Source organism: Gopherus evgoodei, chromosome 2, assembly GCF_007399415.2.
Source record: "Gopherus evgoodei ecotype Sinaloan lineage chromosome 2, rGopEvg1_v1.p, whole genome shotgun sequence".
Lineage (NCBI taxonomy): Eukaryota > Metazoa > Chordata > Testudines > Testudinidae > Gopherus > Gopherus evgoodei.
In genome coordinates, this window is record NC_044323.1 from 218,844,259 (window position 1) to 218,862,619 (window position 18,361).

The 18,361-nt window shown below is 43.9% G+C and overlaps 1 protein-coding gene across 1 annotated transcript in view; it reads right to left on the minus strand.

Moving 5' to 3' along the window:
• Window positions 1-18,361, minus strand: part of B4GALT6 (beta-1,4-galactosyltransferase 6) — a 51,295-nt gene that overhangs the window by 23,538 nt on the left and 9,396 nt on the right. The window contains 2 exon segments of the mRNA XM_030552972.1: window positions 283-396; window positions 858-974. Of these exon segments, the coding sequence (XP_030408832.1) occupies window positions 283-396; window positions 858-974 (231 nt within the window).

Sequence of the window (18,361 nt, forward strand, 5' to 3'; positions counted from 1 at the left end):
CAATTCTCCAAAGCCTCTAATTCAAGAAAGCAGATGCACTCTAACTGTAGGTGTTGAATACTGTCTTAATTGTAGCACAAATGCCAGAATGCATTACACGGAAGAAAATGTGTATCAAAACATTAGGTATTAGTCAGAATATTGGGCTAAATTTTGCTAAGCATTATTACATATGTTCAAGTGAGTTTTATTCAAGAATTCTGGTTAACAGTTTGCCTTCTGGTTTAACAGAATCAGATGCAATAGATAAGGATCTAAATTAGGGTGAGATTATAAACTTACTCATGTAAGGCAGCTTTTCTGGACAAGCCTGGTAAGGAGAATATGTGAAATTTTCTGGAAGATACATTGTTGTTTGAGCAAGGTAGTCACTGGAATTGTTGCCTTCAGGATAATCTTAAAGAAAAAAAAAACAGTTTATTCTTGTAAAAAGGAAAGTTTCCCAAAGACTTCTCATCAATATATCACTACACTGGTGGTGGAGGGGAATTGTTCTGCATCTTATCCTGACATCACTGCATAAACTTTATGTTTGCGGCAAGTTCCGACAGTGAAGATAAAAACATTCTCTGAACCTTTATCAAGTTGATCCTCATGAATTCTCATCTATTTACCTCAGCTCTTGATAAACCTATTTCTTAAAGAAGACTTAACTTCAGTTTCACAAGTGACTTTGTAAAGAGTAACCACTCTTCCCTTCCCTATTACTCCTCAAAGTTGGGAAAGTATTGGGGGAGGAGGGGAAAATGAAGGGTGCTTAGATCTAGGTTTCTGTAAACTATGTATAAACAAGCCATGTCATTGTCATGAAGAAACAGACCACTTTTTTTTAATAATTAAATAGGAAACATTCTTACCTGTGCCATTCACAGTAGCATTTTTATTAGTGTATAATCTGATCAGATGTCCTATTGTTTTCACGTTTTCTCTCAACATTATTCCTCGAGCTTGCACCATAAAGAGATAGGTGTTTGCTGTTAAACACAAAAGTGACTATTTCATATTAAACTTAATTCAATAATATTTCATTTTATTTTGTATTTACCAATGTATAATGTCATCAAATCAATACTGAACAGAGTTCAAGGTTAGCCCTCAAAAACCTATTAGACCAAGAGTAGGATCCACAGAGTAAAACCTAAAAATATTTAGGATAAAAATCAAGATAAAGACAAGAGGAAAAATATTAATTCATATTCCTAGACCTAACTGAAAGGCTAAAAATATAAAGTTAAGTTTCAATTACTATTTATTAACACAATTTCATTTTCCTCCACCCTGCAAAAAACCTATTAAGATACAGCATTAAAAATCTATTTACCCCTAGTAAGTTATATATATTTTAGAGAAGAGAGAAATATTTTTAGAAGAGAAATAAATGTAACCCACAAAAGCATCTGTTTCCTACTTCTCGACGGTTTGTAAGGGTATGCTAAGATTTACCTCTGTTCATTCACCACCAGGTGGAAGTATTAAACAGCAGCTATGCCATTTTAAAATTATAGAACACCAATCATTGAAAAATCTCAAATTACAGTAGAATCCTGTTTACTGGATCCTCCATTATTTGGCTCTTCATATTAATCAAGGAACCAGCACACACAGGTTCAGAAGTGAGTGATCTCCTGGGGTCTCCAAATAGTGCTGCAGCCTCGCACTTTCCCATTCTTCAGATTACCTGAACTTTTGATTATTCGATCTGGCTCCGGTCCCAATTAGATCAGCTAAACAGGGTTCTGCTGTACTAAAAGTCAGTTTCACTGTGAAGTAGTTATTAGAGACATTCCAAGTTGGTAAACTCAGGTACAGAAAATTTAACTGATTCACACAAGACGACAGCACATCAGTAACAGAACCAAGAATCCTGTTCTCATATCAGTAATCAAAGCCATACACAGAGCTCATATAATACTTATCTTTGGCCTGAATAGAAAAGCAAGAAGGACACACAAATCTGAAAGATAAAATGTTCTGTTGCCTTCTAAATAGGCATAAGCCTAAACTCGATCCATACGTCTTCAGTAATCTACAAGTGGATGGACAAATCCCTTTTGAAAATCAATTTTCATACCTGGTAGCAAAGTAGATCATCTGTCTTTTCATATACGTCAAGCATGCAAAGACTCATGCTTTTGAAAAATGTCTCTACTGACTACTTACAGCATAGCAACATAGTGTCACTAATAAGGACCCCCCCATAAAAGCTTTTGAACATTGTTTCCTAACCTATGGTCCGCAGAACACTTTCTGGTCCACAGAAAGCTGGCTGATCACGTGGCACTGACTCATATTTCCAGCTGTTAAACTGCACTAAAAACAGCTAAAAATCCATTTTCAAAGCAAACCAATTGAGAATTCTGTCCATATTATTCACATCTATATGAATTTGTTGGTAGAGGTGATGATGGGCAGTACACAAATACCAAACCCATCATCTCCTTTATATCAAACAAGCACCATCAGAGGAGGGGAGCGCTTTGAAAAATCTTGCCTTTATAACATTCACCACTTTCAGGGGCCTCTCCCCTCAGATTAGAAAGCATAACCGAGCATCTTGACCATTGATACATAGATTGATTTCCATCCATCCATCTACAAGGATTTTATTTTTCCGTGACTGAAAGCTAAATTTCATATTTCCTTCTTTCCTGGTTGGACATTTCAATGTTATTTTACTATAAAACTGTTCAGTCCTTTTTGACATCTGCATGTACTAAGTATAACAAACTTTAAGACAATGTGTGTTTATTGACTGATCAATACAGGAATCAGGTGGCAAAAGGCAAGAGGCCACAAGCACGTTATAACTGATTTAAAACATACATCTTCATGTGTCTTAATGCAGTGGTTATTTAAAATTATTGATTGCTATTTTGACCATATGATTCCACCAAAACAAGCAAAACAACATACAACATTTTCTCTTCTTCCTTTTTGCCGTAAGCCTGATTTCTTTTCTCTGTTGCTCTGTACTCCATACTCAAAAATTAAACCTCCAGACCCTGAGAGGAAGTAAGAAAATCCTTTGTCATATACCTTCAAATATACAGAACAACACGGTGATTAATTTTCCCTTAAGAGTGAAAATCCTGTGATGATGGTAAGCAATTGAAGGAACATGTCCATTTAATAAAATGATCAGTAATGCATACTGCATTAGAAAGCAAGGAAGATAGAGGTCAATGCCATATAATCAGTGTTTTTTGTCACTTATTTTGTTTTGGGGTTTGTTTGTTTCATTTTATAATTTAATAAAGAGGGGATCAGATGCCTACAAGTCACCTGCAATGCAAACCCAAAATTTAAGGCTACATACGCATAAAAGGAAGAATAAAAAAAAAGTTTGGCTAGTTGAGAAAAAGAATATCCTAACAAAACCAGGTGGGATTTTGAATCCCTCTTCATTAGGGGGTCAAGTTATGAAGGCCTGCACAGCAGAGCTAGCAGGATTTTTGACATTTTTCTGCCCCCAATCAGAAAGCGTGAGGTCATCAAAACCAAAACTGTTAATAGAAAAGAGTTTCTATAAATTTCCCATTTTGACTTCTAAACAAAAGGAGGTCATTTTGAGAAGTCAAAATTACTTTTGTTTCAAATTTTAGAGTTAATTTACATTAGAAAAATGTTTAAAAGAATCAAAATCCAAATGAAATGTTTTGATGAACCCATTTAAAAAAAAATGAAAAATTTTTAGATTGACCTTTCATCCAAATTCAGGATACGATTTATTTTTTTTAAAATCTATACATCCCATGGGATAAGAAAACCATTTGCCATTTGGTTCTCTCTGAAATAATAAAGAAGGGTTCAACACTACAGAAGCATACATTTGATCTATTATTTGTATTTGTATAAATTTGTATTACTGAAACCTGGCAGAATGATTCACAAAATTGGATGTTAAAATCAATGCTTACAACCTATTTAGGAAGGATCAAATAGGCAAAAGGGCAAGGTCAGTGGCACTTTATGTCAAAAACTGCCTTACCTGTTTCCGAGTCACTGATAATTCAAAATGCTTATGAACATAAGAATGACCCTATCTTCTGACAGTGGCCAATGCCAGATGCTTCAAAGGGAATGAACAGAACAGGGTAATTACCAAGTGGATCCATCCCCTCTCATCCAGTCCCAGCTTCTGGCAGTCAGAAGTTTAGGGACACCTAGAGGACGGGTTGCATCCCTGACCATCTTGGCTAACAGCCATTGATGGAACTATCCTCCATGAAGTTATATAATTCTTTTTTTAACCCAATTATGCTTTTGGCCTTCACTACATCCCCTGGGAATGAATTCCATAAGCTGACTGTGTGTTGTATGAAGTACTTCCATTTGTTTGTTTTAAAACTGCCTATGAATTTCATTGGGTAATCCTTGGTTCTTGTCTTAAGAGAAGCTGTAAACAACACTTCCTTATTCATTTTCTCCACATCTGGCATTGACCACTGTCAGAACAGAGAATACTGGGCTAGATGGGCCACTGGTCTGAACTGGTATGGTTCAATAGCCCCACAGACATAAAGCACAAAATGGGGTATTATTTTGTGTCTACTACAGACCACCAAATCACACTAGGGAAAAGGACGACCACCTCCTTACGCACCTACTTATAATATTTAAGACAAAAACTGTGTAATCATGGGGGGGCTTCAATTTGAGTGACATTTGCTAGAGCTCTCACACTGCCAGAACTAAAACATCCTGGGACTTTCTAAACATTAGAGATGATACTATCCTAATTCAAAAAGTGTAGCAACAAGATGGAATTCTTTATTAGACCTTGTTCCTAACAGATAAAGAGGAACTGATCACAGAACTAAAAAATAAATGGCAGCTTAAGTACAAGTAATCGAGTTTTGATCATATTTATAATGTGCAAGCCCAATAAAGCCCAGACATGTAGGCTAGGTCTACACTTGGGGGGGGGAGGGAGAGTCAACCTAAGATACGCAACTTCAGCTATGCAAATAGTGTAGCTGCAGTCAGTGTATCTTAGGTCAATTTACCTGGCCGTGAGGATGGCAACAAGTCAACCGCTGCCCCTTTGATTCTGCTTCTGCCTCTCATGGCAGTAGAGTTCCAGAGTTGATGGCAGAGTGATCGGGGATCGATCTTATCACGTCTACGCTAGACGCGATAAAATCAATCCCCAATAGATCGATCACTACCCGTACACATACCCTTAGTGTTTTAATAGGGCCATTTCATAAAGCTGAAAACAATTTTGAGCCAAATCTGCTAGGAGGAAGAATTTAATCAGAAAAATGCGAATGATAATTGGAAGTCATTTAAGAACACCTTACGAGATGCCCCAAAAGCCACAATCCCATAACTGAGGAAGATGGCCTTGCTGGTTAAAAAACTGACCTGGTACAGAGGGAAAGTGAAGGCAGCTATACATTTTTAAAAAATATATAATAAATGGAAGAAAGGATAACTTGATAGTAATGAATATAAATCAGAACCTAGAAATTGTAAAAGTAAAAAAAGATAAAGGAAACAAAGGGACATAAAGAGGAATCCATGGCCAGCTGAGTTAAGGACAATAATATATTTTAAAAAATCCTTCTTAAGAACAAAAAGAATCTTGACAATGGTCCTGGTCCATTTCTAGATGGAAATGGTAGAATTATCAATAATGCAGAAAAGGTAAAACTATTAAAATAAATATTTCTGTTCCACACGGGGAGGAGAGGAACAGAGGCTACAACCTCAATACATGGTGATAACACTCATTCCATTCCACTCCACTAGTATCTCTAAAAGACACAAACAGAAGATGCTAAAGTATTTTCAAATCACCAGGTACAAATAACTTGCATCCCAAAGTTTTCAAAAAACTAGCGGAAGAGCTCACTGGACTGTTAATGTTGATTTGGAGCACTGGAGAAGTTCCAGAAGGCTGGAACAAAGCTAGCGTTGTGCCAATATTTAAAAGGGGTAAATGGGATGACTCAGGTAATTATAAACCTGACACTGATGTCTGGCAAGATAATGGAGCGGCTGATACAAGATACAATTAAAAAAATTAAAAGAAGGTAATGTAATTAATGCAAATCAATATGGGTTTATGAAAACTAGATCTTGCCAAATTAACTTGATATATTTTTTGAGATTTCAAGTTTGGCTGATAAAGTTCTGTAAGGTATTTGACATTGTATCACAAAACATTTTGATTAAAAACAGTAGCATATATCCCCATAAAAACTTAAAAACAAAAAACAAAACATAAGTAGAGTGTTATCCCACTCCCAACCCCCAAACAGGAGGGCTAGTGGACTGCCTTTAGGTTGGCTCTTGTTTGGCATGGGTCACCATACCAGGTGTCATAATGCCACCAGCACCATTCTCAGGGTCATAGGGCATGCAAGCCTTCCCATTGTATTGAGATTTAGTCATTGGGGAAGGTTTCAGAATCACTAGTCACATTGAGAAGTTTTAGCCTCAAGTTTTGGGAGTTCCCATCCACTCTCACACTGAAGGTCTGAGACCCAAGAGTGAGAATCAGATTCTCACCAGGAGCATGTTTGAAGTTATGGTTACTCTACCTCTAGTATTCTTTAAAATACCAAGAATACTATTTTAAGTGGTCAGCTTTGAAATAGCACTTTCATATTCCACCTGTTCAAACTGGTGCTTTTCCTGCTAGCTTCTCTCCTTTGTCTGAAGCTTTTGTATCTAGCCTTTCAGGTAATCTCCAGAGACTATTAATTCCCTGATCTTGTATTTAAAAGATTTTCCAGTTGATGAAAACTTTTCCCTAAGAAACCAATGTAAAAATCAATTACACGAAATAATAATTCAATGACAACTGTTTACCCTTAAGCAAGTAACTTGTTTTTAAATCAGTTTTCCCTCAGGGGTCAGTCCCTCAAGGTTAAAATGAATGTTTTAAAAACATGACTCCTATAATAAAATGTTTATTTTTCTGGTAAACATGGGATGAGAAGAAGAATCTCAGATGACTAGAAGAATCTCAGAGCAGTTCTTTCAAAGCCCCACCATATTCCCAATCTGCCCCTCTTTCTCTTCATGATCATATGGCTCCTTCCTTGGTTACCTTCATATATTCCAACACTACAAGCTACAAATAATGTAATGTACTTTGGTTTTTGAATTCCTCGCTTTGGATATAAAGTGGGAGGAACCAAGCTAACTCTCCCACAAGACGTGTTATGGAACTCAGTAGTGGACTGTTTTGAGCACTATAACAAGAACTGACCTAATCTGATGACAGTTTGTGAACAAAATCGTCAACAAATAGATGGCACTGTCACAGCCAAAGTTCTCAACATTGGGCTTAAGAGAAATGTTGAACACATGCCGAGTACCCTGAAGCCTATTTCTGCAGCCTTGAACAAAATGCAGGAAAAATGGCTGACTGTTGAAATTTGGAAGGAACTGAGTGAGATCTTAAAAAAGAGAAATATGCAATGACAGAGTTAAATTGCAAGCATTAAAAAAACGAATGGGACAAGCACTATCTCAAGCTCATTTTCTTGTAAACAGTCTCAATATACTCAGTACTAGGGACAAACCTTAACTGCTGAAGAAGAGGAGTTGGCTATGACATGGACATCCAGCCATAATGCCAACTATAATAAACTTCAGAGCTAAGGGTGAAGCATTCAAGAAATGTATGTTTGCTGATGATGTTTTAAAGAAAGTCACACCAGTGAACTGGTGGAAGTCACTTAAGCACTTGAATTCAGAATCTGTTGAAGTGATAATCTCACTTTTAACAGCAGTAGCTTCTTCTGCTGGTGTAGAAAGAATATTTTCTTCCTTTGGACTAATTCATTCCAAACTGAGAAATCATTTGAGACCTGAAAAAGCAGGAAAGCTTGTTTTTCTTTTCCAGATTATGAACAAACAGGAAAATGAAGGTGAAGACAACTGAGTTAGCTGCAGAAGCCAGTATTTTAAGTTGGCTGACATAATCAATTTAATTTTTTTTAAATATTTCATTTAACTATTTTAGTTAACAATTTTAACAAAAACAAACCTGACTTTAAAAAAACTTGAATGTTTAAATTCAAAAATTCATATGCTTGTTTTGTTAAAATATTATATATGTTTGTTGTTGAAGAAAAAAATCCAGAATACTTAACGTGGTTGTTTTAGTTAAATAAAACAATTTAAATGTCTGTCTGGTGATGTTCTCCTCCTAATACAGTATGGCAAGAAAATCCTCCAAATATTAATGATTAACCTGTTGAATTTCAGATAGTTCACCTCCCAGTGACTTCATAAATATCTGCTTCAATTACCTTTGGTAAATGAAATAATCAAACAATCATTCATTTTCTGATATAGCTGTAAAACTAATCTGAAAAATTTTCAAAATAAATCACTTAAAAATGTGTAATGTGTACCTTCTAAAAATTAAACCTACATCTGAGTTATGAAGAATATGTATTAAGGTTAACACAACCAACAAGAATGCACTTTTATGTAGAAATCCATGATTCAATTGGTCTTCCTGACTAGGATTAAATCAAATCCACCATGTCATGCGGTATTTTAAAAATAAATTCATTAGTCTTTGTGAAGCACTCAGAACTACAGTGATGAGAACCATAGAAAAGCTCATAAAGGAAATTCTATAATCAAAGCAGTAAATACCGGTAATGCACGAAGCCACATGATGAACAATGAGGATAAAACAGAGATATTGCATATCCACTCAGTGAGCGCTGTCCCTTTTGAGCACTGAATGAGGTAGCGATCCCGTGGAAAAAAATCCATGTAATAACCCATATGCAGAAGAGGCCAAATTAAGATGGCAAAGGCAACCTTCATTTTGGCATTTCCTAATTTTTGAGTGCTTGACTTATAACCTTAATGTTCTTTTAATTTTGTTTCTTGTGGATAATATAAATAAAATACTATTGAAGTTCACCTTTACCGTGATATAACGTGACCCAATATGACACAGGTTTGCATACAACATGGTAAAGCAGAGCTCCGGCAGATCAGCATGTCAGCTCTCAGCTGAGGTGCTCTGCTTCCCAGCCAGTGAGTGTGAGGAGGATGGGGAAAGGGCACCCCCCCCCCCACCCCCCGTACTCACCTGCGGCAGGGAGCTGGTGGAGTGGAGCGGGCTGGGCTAGGCTGGTCTGCTTCCGCCACTGCTGGGAGCGTGGGACCTTTCCCCAACGTCCCACCCCCCCAAGCAACACGGCTGGGGCTGGGGCAAGGAAAGTGGAGCGGGCTGGGGCCACAGCGCTCCGCTTCACTCCACAGGTGAGTATGAGGGGCATCCTTTCCCCAACCTCCCCGCACACACTGGCAGCGGAAAGCAGAGCGCTGCAGCTGGGAGCTGGTAGAGTGGAGCGGGCTTGGGCCAGGCTGCTCCGCTTCCCGCCACTGCCAGTGAGCTCCTGTCAGGGGGTGGGGTTCTGGGGGTGATTAGGGATTGGGGTCTCTGGAGGGGGCAGTCAGGGGACAAGGAGCAGGGGAGCCAAAGCAAGTTCAATATAATGCAGTCTCACCTACAGCGCAGTAAGATTTTTTGGCTCTGGAGGACCGCGTTATATCAGGGTAGAGGTGTATTATGTATTTAGCAGACAAATGCTATATCAATATCGCTCCCTTAGTAGGATGTCTCCTGGAGCTTGATTTATCTTAATGAAAATAAATGGTAATTATTTCTGTCTATTGGGAATAGTAGCATTAGCACAAAACGTTTATTAAAAAGAAAGCAGTACTTTAACCAGTTTTTAAATTCTTAGTGCTGGTCTTTTGGTAAATCAGTTGCCCTAGCAAAAATTAAGAGAAATGTTTTCCAGGGCATACTAGGAGTAATGAGACGGAGGAAGGAAAAGAGAAGACTGTTTTCAAAGAAAGGTGTAATACAAATTTGGGGTGAATTATATTCCCAAATTGGTTTTGCCAACGTAAAAATGTCACTTTTCCCCTCCATAAGTAGAAAATTGATGATGCTTTTTCATTGCTGACAACTCTTACAATTTTATCATAAGTCAAGCAAAATTTGGCATTTTTCTTAAAGCCTAGCTTTTGGAAGCAAGAGATTGTTCAGAAATCGCAGTTTTCATCTAAAGTAGAGCTTTTAGTCTTCATGGTAATTGAGAAAAGCTTGAAAACATAACCAATTGCTCTCTACAGGCTCAGAAATCTGAAGACAAATGAAAAGAACCCCAAATTTATTTTTAAAGAAATATCATGAGTGTTTAGGGCCTTCCTTTTTTGTGTGTGCTTTGGTTTGGCAATACTACTGTTTGCCTATGTAACTGCTCAGTGGTGTGGCCCAGTAACTTCAAAGTGTTTTTATATGTACATAGTGGCAACAATGATGACTCTTGGAATTTTGAAGAAACATACTGGAAATAATTTACACTGCTGAAATAAGATTATGGTAGCACTCCACTGACATGGTGCAGACATTTTAGAGCTACTATTATCTCCACTGTAGCAAGCAAGAATTGATTTCAGAAGTTAAACACTTTTTTAAAGGTTCAAAAGACACTTTTTCATCTCCATCAACAGCTAACTTATAAACTTGCTGAATCTACATCAATTCACGTGAGATTTGATACCTGATCCTCAATTAAGTGAGAATATTTTTGCCAATTCTTGGGTGGTAGCAAAGTAAGAAATTTCATTTGCGGAAATTGTCAATGACTTTTTGGAAAAAAAAAAATATTTGATTTCTTTCTCTCTCCTAAATTTCAAGTAGTGCTTTTGAATATTTTTAGAAAAGCTGGATGCTGTAAGCTTTCAAGTTGTGTGCTATGAACACTTGGACTTCTGCATTTGGATGCATTCTTTGTAAGCTTTATATGCACTTCCACATGCTATTCTGCAGCTTCTAAACCCAGTGGAGGCTCCTAGAAAACTAGTAAGTAGAAATGACAAGATTATCAGAAGTTAAGAAATCTACAAATACAGTTTTGAAAACAATTTTGGTACAACAGCAAAATCAAAATCAGAAGCAGGAAGCATGCCAAATAATCAGTGGGGACGCTGGATGATCGAGGTTCTAATGCAGTATTCAAGGAAGATAAGGCAACTGAGGAAAAGCTAAATGAACTCTTTGCATTAGTCTTCACTGCAGAAGATGTGAGAGATTTCCACCCTAGACATTCTTTTTAGGTGACAAATCTGAGGAAACGTCCAAGATTGAGGTGTCACAGTAGAGAAGGTTTAGGAACAAATTGATAAATTAAACAGTAATAAGTCACCAGAACCAGATGGTATTCAAGAGTTCTGAAGGAACTCCAACGTGAAATTGTAGAACTACCAACTGTAGTATTTAATCTATCCTTTAAATCAGCTTCTGTACCAGATGACTAGAGAGTAGCCAATGTGACAATTTTTTTAAAAGGCTCCAGAGGTGATCCTAGCAAATAAAAACCATTTACACCTAACTTCAGTACCAGGCAAATTGGTTGAAACTACAGCAAAGAACAGGATTACCAGGTACACACATAAACACAATTTATTGGGGAAGAGCCAACACGGCTTTTGTAAAGAGAAATCATTCCTCAACTATCTATTAGAATTCCTTGAGCCCGGCATGTTTGTGTGTGGATGGGTGATACAGGAGGTGTCATGGTATAATTCCCCACTCTGAACCTTAGCGTCCAAAAGATGGGGTACCAGCATGAATTCCTCTAAGCTCAATTACCAGCTTAGTACTTGTAGTGCTGCCACCAAACAGGAATTCCAGGGCCTGGTACACTCTGGTCCCCCCAAAACCTTGCCCAGGGACCCCCAAGACCCAGTCCCTCTGGATCTTAACACAAGGAAAGTAAACCCTTTCCCTTACAGTTGCCTCTCCCAGGCTTCCCCTCCCTGGGTTACCCTGGAAGATTACTGTGATTCAAACTCCGTGAATCTTAAAACAGAGAGGAAAATTCACCTTCCCCCCTCCTTCTCTCTCCGCCTCCCAGACTCTCCCGAGAGAGAAAAAGACAGTTACTCACCTCTGAAACTGTTGTTCTTCGAGATGTGTTGCTCATATCCATTCCAGTTAGGAGTGCGCGCGCCGCGCATGCACGTTTGTCGGAAGATTTTTACCCTAGCGACTCCGGTGGGTTGGCAGGTCGCCCCCTGGAGTGGCGCCGCTATGGCGCCTGATATATACCCCTGCCGGCCCGTCCACTCCTCAGTTCCTTCTTGCCGAGTACTCCGACAGTGGGGAAGGAGGGCGGGTGTGGAATGGATATGAGCAACACATCTCGAAGAACAACAGTGACAAAGGTGAGTAACTGTCTTTTCTTCTTCGAGTGATTGCTCATATCCATCCAGTTAGGTGATTCCCAAGCCTTACCTAGGCGGTGGGGTGGGAGAGAGATGTCGCAGAGTGCAACATGGCGGAGCCGAAGGCTGCGTCATCCCTAGATTGCTGAACCAGGGCCTAATGGGAAGCAAAGGTATGGACAGAAGACCAGGTTGCTGCCCAGCATATTTCCTGAATGGGCACGTGAGCAAGAAAAGCAGCCGATGAGGCTTGAGCCCTGGTGGAGTGCGCAGTCACGTGGCCCGGGGGGGCGTGTGCCAATTCATAACAGGCGCGGATGCAGGACGTTACCCACGAAGAAATCCTCTGGGAGGAGACAGGTAACCCCTTGACATGTTCCGCCACAGCAACAAAGAGTTGAGGGGTTTTGCGGAATGGCTTAGTTCGCTCTATGTAAAAGGCGAGCGCCCTACGGACGTCCAGTGAGTGTAGCTGCTGCTCCCTGCGAGTCGAATGGGGTTTTGGGAAGACGACAGGTAGGAAGATCTCCTGGTTAACATGGAAAACCGATACCACCTTGGGAAGGAAGGCTGGGTGCGGTCTCAGTTGCACCTTGTCCCTATGGAACATGGTATACGGGGGATCTAGCATGAGGGCCCGACGCTCTGAGACCCGTCTCACTGATGTGATGGCCACCAGGAAAGCGGTCTTCCATGAGAGGCAGAGAAGGGAGCAAGTCGCTAATGGTTCAAATAGAGGGGACATGAGCTGGGTCAGAACCAGGTTAAGGTCCCAGGTAGGGGCAGGGCGGCGAACCTGGGGGTAGAGACGCTCCAAGCCCTTAAGGAATCTAGTCACCATAAGGTGAGAGAACACCGAGCGGCCATCCCCCCCTGGGTGAAAGGTGGAGATGGCTGCCAGGTGAACCCGGAGAGATGATATCGCCAGGCCCTGTTGTTTGAGAGACTAGATGTAGTCCAAGATTTGAGCAATGGAGACCTCGGTGGGAAGGAAACTCCGTTCCGTGCACCAGCAGGTGTAGCGCTTCCATTTGGCCGAATACGTCGCTCTAGCGGAAGGCTTCCTGCTACCCAGGAGCACCTGCCGCACTGGGGCAGAGCAACGGAGCTCAGACCAGGTCAGCCACTCAGGAGCCACGCTGTGAGGTGGAGCGATTGAAGGTCTGGGTGACGGAGCTTGCCGTGGTTCTGAGTGATCAGGTCCACATGAAGGGGCAGAGGGACAGGGTCGGCTATGGAAAGGTCCAGCAGCATGGAGTACCAGTGCTGCCGAGGCCACGCTGGAGCTATCATGATCAAGCGGGCCCTGTCTCTGTGCACCTTCAATAGGACCTTGTGGACGAGCGGAAACGGTGGAAAGGCATAGAGCAGGTGCATCGTCCACGGAACAAGGAAGGCGTCCGCCACCGAACCCGGTGAGAGGCTTTGAAAGGAACAGAACATCTGGCATTTCCTGTTCCCGCGGGATGCAAAGATGTCCATTCGGGGAAACGCCCACCTCTGGAAGAGCGAAAGAGCATCGTCTGGGCAAAGGGACCATTCGTGGGACAGCAAGGACCTGCCGAGATGATCCGCCAGCATGTTCCGGACCCCTGGGAGAAAGGACGCGATGAGGTGAATAGAATGGGCTATACAGAAGTCCCAGAGTTGTACGATCTCGACACATGGGGGAGGATCTCGTGCCGCCCTGCTTGTTTATATAATACATGGTCGTCGTATTGTCGGTGAACACCGAGACACAACGGCCCTGCAGATGGTGACGGAACGTCTGACAAGCAAGGCGGACTGCTCTCAACTCCCGAACACTGATGTGGAGGGCTAGTTCACGAGGTGACCACAGGCCTTGGGTTTGCAAGAGCCCGAGGTGAGCCCCCCAACCCAGGGAGGAGGCATTTGTTGTCAGGGACACCAAGGGTTTGGGTGGATGGAATGGGAGCCCCGCACACATCACGGAAGAGTCCAGCCACCACTGGAGGGAGTCCAAGACGCCCTGTGGAATTGTGACAATCGTGTCGATTGGATCTCTGGTCAGACAGTATTGTGCTGGAGGGGTCTTAGGCGGACTGGAGGGGTCTTAGGCGGAGCCTTGCATAGTTCGTTACAAACGTGCAGGCCGCCATGTGGCCCAGGAGGGTAAGGCAGGTGCGCACCGAGGTTAGGGGCGCTGCTTGCAGTCTCCGTATGATGGCTGCCAACGTTTAGAACTTCGAGGGAGGCAGAGAGGCTGTGGCAAGAGTGGAGTCCAGGGTGGCGCCGATAAACTCTATCCTCTGTGTGGGGATCAGCGTTGATTTCTCCACATTGATCAGTAGACCTAGGCTTACGAACAAGTTCGTGACAATGCAGATGTGCCTGAGGACTTGCGCCTCGGAAGTCCCCCGGATAAGCCAGTCGTCCAGGTAGGGGAATACGTGTATATGACTGCGGCGAAGGTGGGCGACGACTACAGCCATACACTTGGTGAACACCCTTGGGGCTGTAGATAGGCCGAACAGGAGGACCGCAAATTGGAAATGTTGCCGGTTGACCACAAACCAGAGGAACCTCCTGTGGGGTGGGAAGATGGCTATATGGAAGTAGGCATCTTGCACGTCAAGGGCGGCGTACCAGTCTCCAGGGATGGGATAATGGTCCCCAGGGATACCATACAGAACTTCAACTTTACTAGGTATCTGTTGAGTTCCCTCGGATTGAGAATAGGTCTGAGACCTCCCTTCACCTTGGGGATTAGAAAGTATCGAGAATAAAACCCCTTGCCCCGCTCGAACTCAGGAACCTCCTCTATGGCTCCTTTGGCGAGGAGCGCTCGCACCTCCTGTAGGAGGAGTTGTTCATGAGAGGGGTCCCTGAAGAGGGACGAGGGAGGGGGGTGGGAGAGAGGATTTAAAACAAATTGCAGGTGGTATCCAGATTCCACTGTGCATAAGACCCAGCAGTCCAATGTTAGCTGGGACCACGCAGGGAGGAAAAGGGAAAGACGGTTGGAAAAAGGAGGGGATGGATCCATCAACGAAACTGGTACAACGCCCTCAGGCGCACCTTTAAAAGGAAGGTTTCGGCCCGGAAGAAGGCTTGGAGGGGTTCTGGTTCTGGCCCCCTTGGTTGCTGGATTGTCTGCGGCGACCTTTCCTGCCTCGCCGTCTGGCGAAGTCCTGCCTCTGCCGGGGTTTGGAGTAGGGCTGGCGTTGCTGCTGTGGCCAGAAGGGTCTGCACTGGGTAACAGGTGTATGCATCCCCAAGGAGCACATAATGACCCTATTGTCTTTTAGGCTTTGCAGCCTAGGGTCAGTTTTGTCAGAGAATAGGCCTTAGCCCTCACATGAGAGGTCTTGGATGGTATACTGGAGTTCCGGGGGGAGGCCAGAGACCTGCAACCATGAGATACGGTGCATAGTAACGCCAGATGCCAGAGTACGTGTAGCTGAGTCCACGGCATCTAGGGCAGCCTGCAGGGAAGTTCTGGCGACCTTTTTGCCCTCATCAAGGATCGCGGAGAACTCCTGACGTGCGTCCTGAGGAAGCAGCTCCTTAAAATTGTCCGCTGCAGCCCAGGTGTTATAATTGTAGCAGCTAAGGAGGGCCTGCTGATTAGAGATGCGGAGCTGGAGGGCCCCCACAGAGTAGACTTTCCGGCCGAGTAAGTCCATGCGTCTCGCCTCCTTGGATTTTGGGGCCAGGGCCTGCTGACCATGTCGCTCCCTCTCATTCACAGATTGGACGACGAGGGAACAAGGGGGAGGGTGGACATACAAGTATTCATACCCTTTTGAGGGGACCATGTATTTACGTTCCTCCCCTCGCGCAGCAGGGAGAACAGAAGCCGGAGACTGCCAGATGGTAGTGGCGTTGGCTTGGATGGTTTTAATAAACGGAAGGGCCACCCGAGTGGGGGCATCTGCTGACAATATGTCCACCACTGGATCTTGTATCTGCGAGACCTCCTTGGCCTGCAGGTTCATGTTCTGTGCAACACGCGTGAGGAGGTCCTGGTGCGCCCTAAGGTCAAGTGGAGGCGGGCTGGTAGATGATGTCCCAGCCACAGCCTTGTCCAGAGACGATGAAGAGGAGAGACCCAGGAGGAGTGGGTCTGCGGAGGGCTCTGCCTGAAGGACTGCATCCGACTCCGCAGGTGGTTCGGGGTCTTGAGGCTGGGACAACCTTTCCACCATGGTAGGAGGAGGAGGACTGGAAATCATGGCCTCAGGAACCCTGTGCTCCGAGACATTGGAACATGAGGGGCCCGGCTGAAAGCCTTGGGCTTGATGGTACGTCCAAGGTGTCCAGAACCCCCACTGCTGCGATCCATGCTCTTGAGGCTGGGGTTCATGGAACGATGTGGTAGGGACATCTGTGTCCGGGGCATATAGGCTATCCGCCTGGGAGGACACAGACAGCTGGTGGGACAGCTGGGGGGGGGGGGCAAACGAGGTTGGTATGGGCCCCTTGCCCCGTTGGTGAAGACCTTCTCGGTGCCGGAGACCGGTACCCATAATGGTGCCGAGATCGCGACTGGGACCTGCCACCAGCTCGGTGCCGGGAGGTCGACCGGGATCGGGAATGCCGACAGCGCGAGCGGCTGCGGGAGTCTCGGTGCCGGTAGTGATGACTAGAACCGGAACGGTGCCGAGAGTACTGGGAGGTGGATCTGCGCCGCGAGTACAACCGGTACCGCCGTGGTGAGCGGTGCCGGGACTGCGAGCGGCGCCTCGATCGAAATCTTCCACGGGACCTGGAGCGGTGCCGGGACGTAGGTGGAGATCGGTGCCGGCCCGTTGACTCCAGGGACGGAGGTCTCATGGCTGCCGGTTTGCCTCTAGATTGAAGAGCCCGCACCGGCGGTGCCGGGGGTTGAGGCAGAGCAGACTCAGTCATTGCGATCAGGTCCCTGGACGACGAGAATGTCTCTGGCGTAGAGGGGACCATCAGCTCTACCATAGGTCTCACCAGGACCAGACTCGGGGCCCAGAGTCGATGGTATTACTGGTGTCGGGGCAGCAGCAGGAGTCGGTGCTGGGCGGTTCACACGAGTCTGCTTCGCAGGAGTAGAGACCGCTGATGTTAGTCTGTCGGGACCCGGCACTGGGGAAGGCCGGTGCCGAGGCGTCTTCGTGGTGCCGACGCGGTCCGGTGCCGGCATGGTGTCGGCACTCGGTGCCGAGGAAGGAGGGTTAAGAGCTGCCTCCATAAAGAGAGTCTTCAAACAATGGTCTCTCTCCTTCTTGGTCCGCGGTTTGAAGGCCTTACAAATGCGGCACTTCTCAGATATGTGCAATTCCCCCAGGCACTTCAGGCAGGCGTCGTGGGGATCGCTCGTGGGCATTGGCTTTTTGCAGGCTGAGCACGGCTTGAATCCCGGCGAACCGGGCATGAGCCCGGGCATTGGGTGCAGGGAAGGGTTAGAGCCTGAACCCGCTAAACTATATACAATAACTAATTGACACTATGAACTAAATACTCTATACACTAACGATAACTATATACAACAAGTGAACAAGGAGAAGCTAGGTACGTGGAGGACAGCTATGACGCGCTCCACAGTTCCAACAACCTACATGGTGGTAAGAAGGAACTGAGGAGCGGATGGGCCGGCAGGGGGTATATATCAGGCACCATAGCGGCGCCACTCCAGGGGGTGACCTGCCGACCCACCGGAGTTGCTAGGGTAAAAATCTTCCGACAAACGTGCACGCATGGTGCGCACACCTAACTGGAATGGATATGAGCAATCATTCGAAGAAGAAGTAATCCTAACGCAGAGAGAAAGTTAACCTCTCTCTCCCCCTTCCCTCCTTTCTCCCCACAAATTCCCTGGTGAATCCAGACCCAGTCCCCTGGGGTCTCTCCAGAATAAAAAAAAAAAACAAAAAAACCAATCAGGTTCTTAAACAAGAAAAGTTTTTAATTAAATAAAGAAAAAACAGTAAAAATTATCTTTGTACATTTAAGATGGAATATGTTACAGGGTCCTTCAGCTATAGACACTGGGAATACCCTCCCAGCCTAAGTATACAAGTACAAATTAAAATCCTTTCAGCAAAATACAAATTTGAACTCCTTCCAGTCAAATACACATTTGCAAATAAAGAAAAAACAAACATAAGCCTAACTCGCCTTATCTACCTAGTACTTACTATTC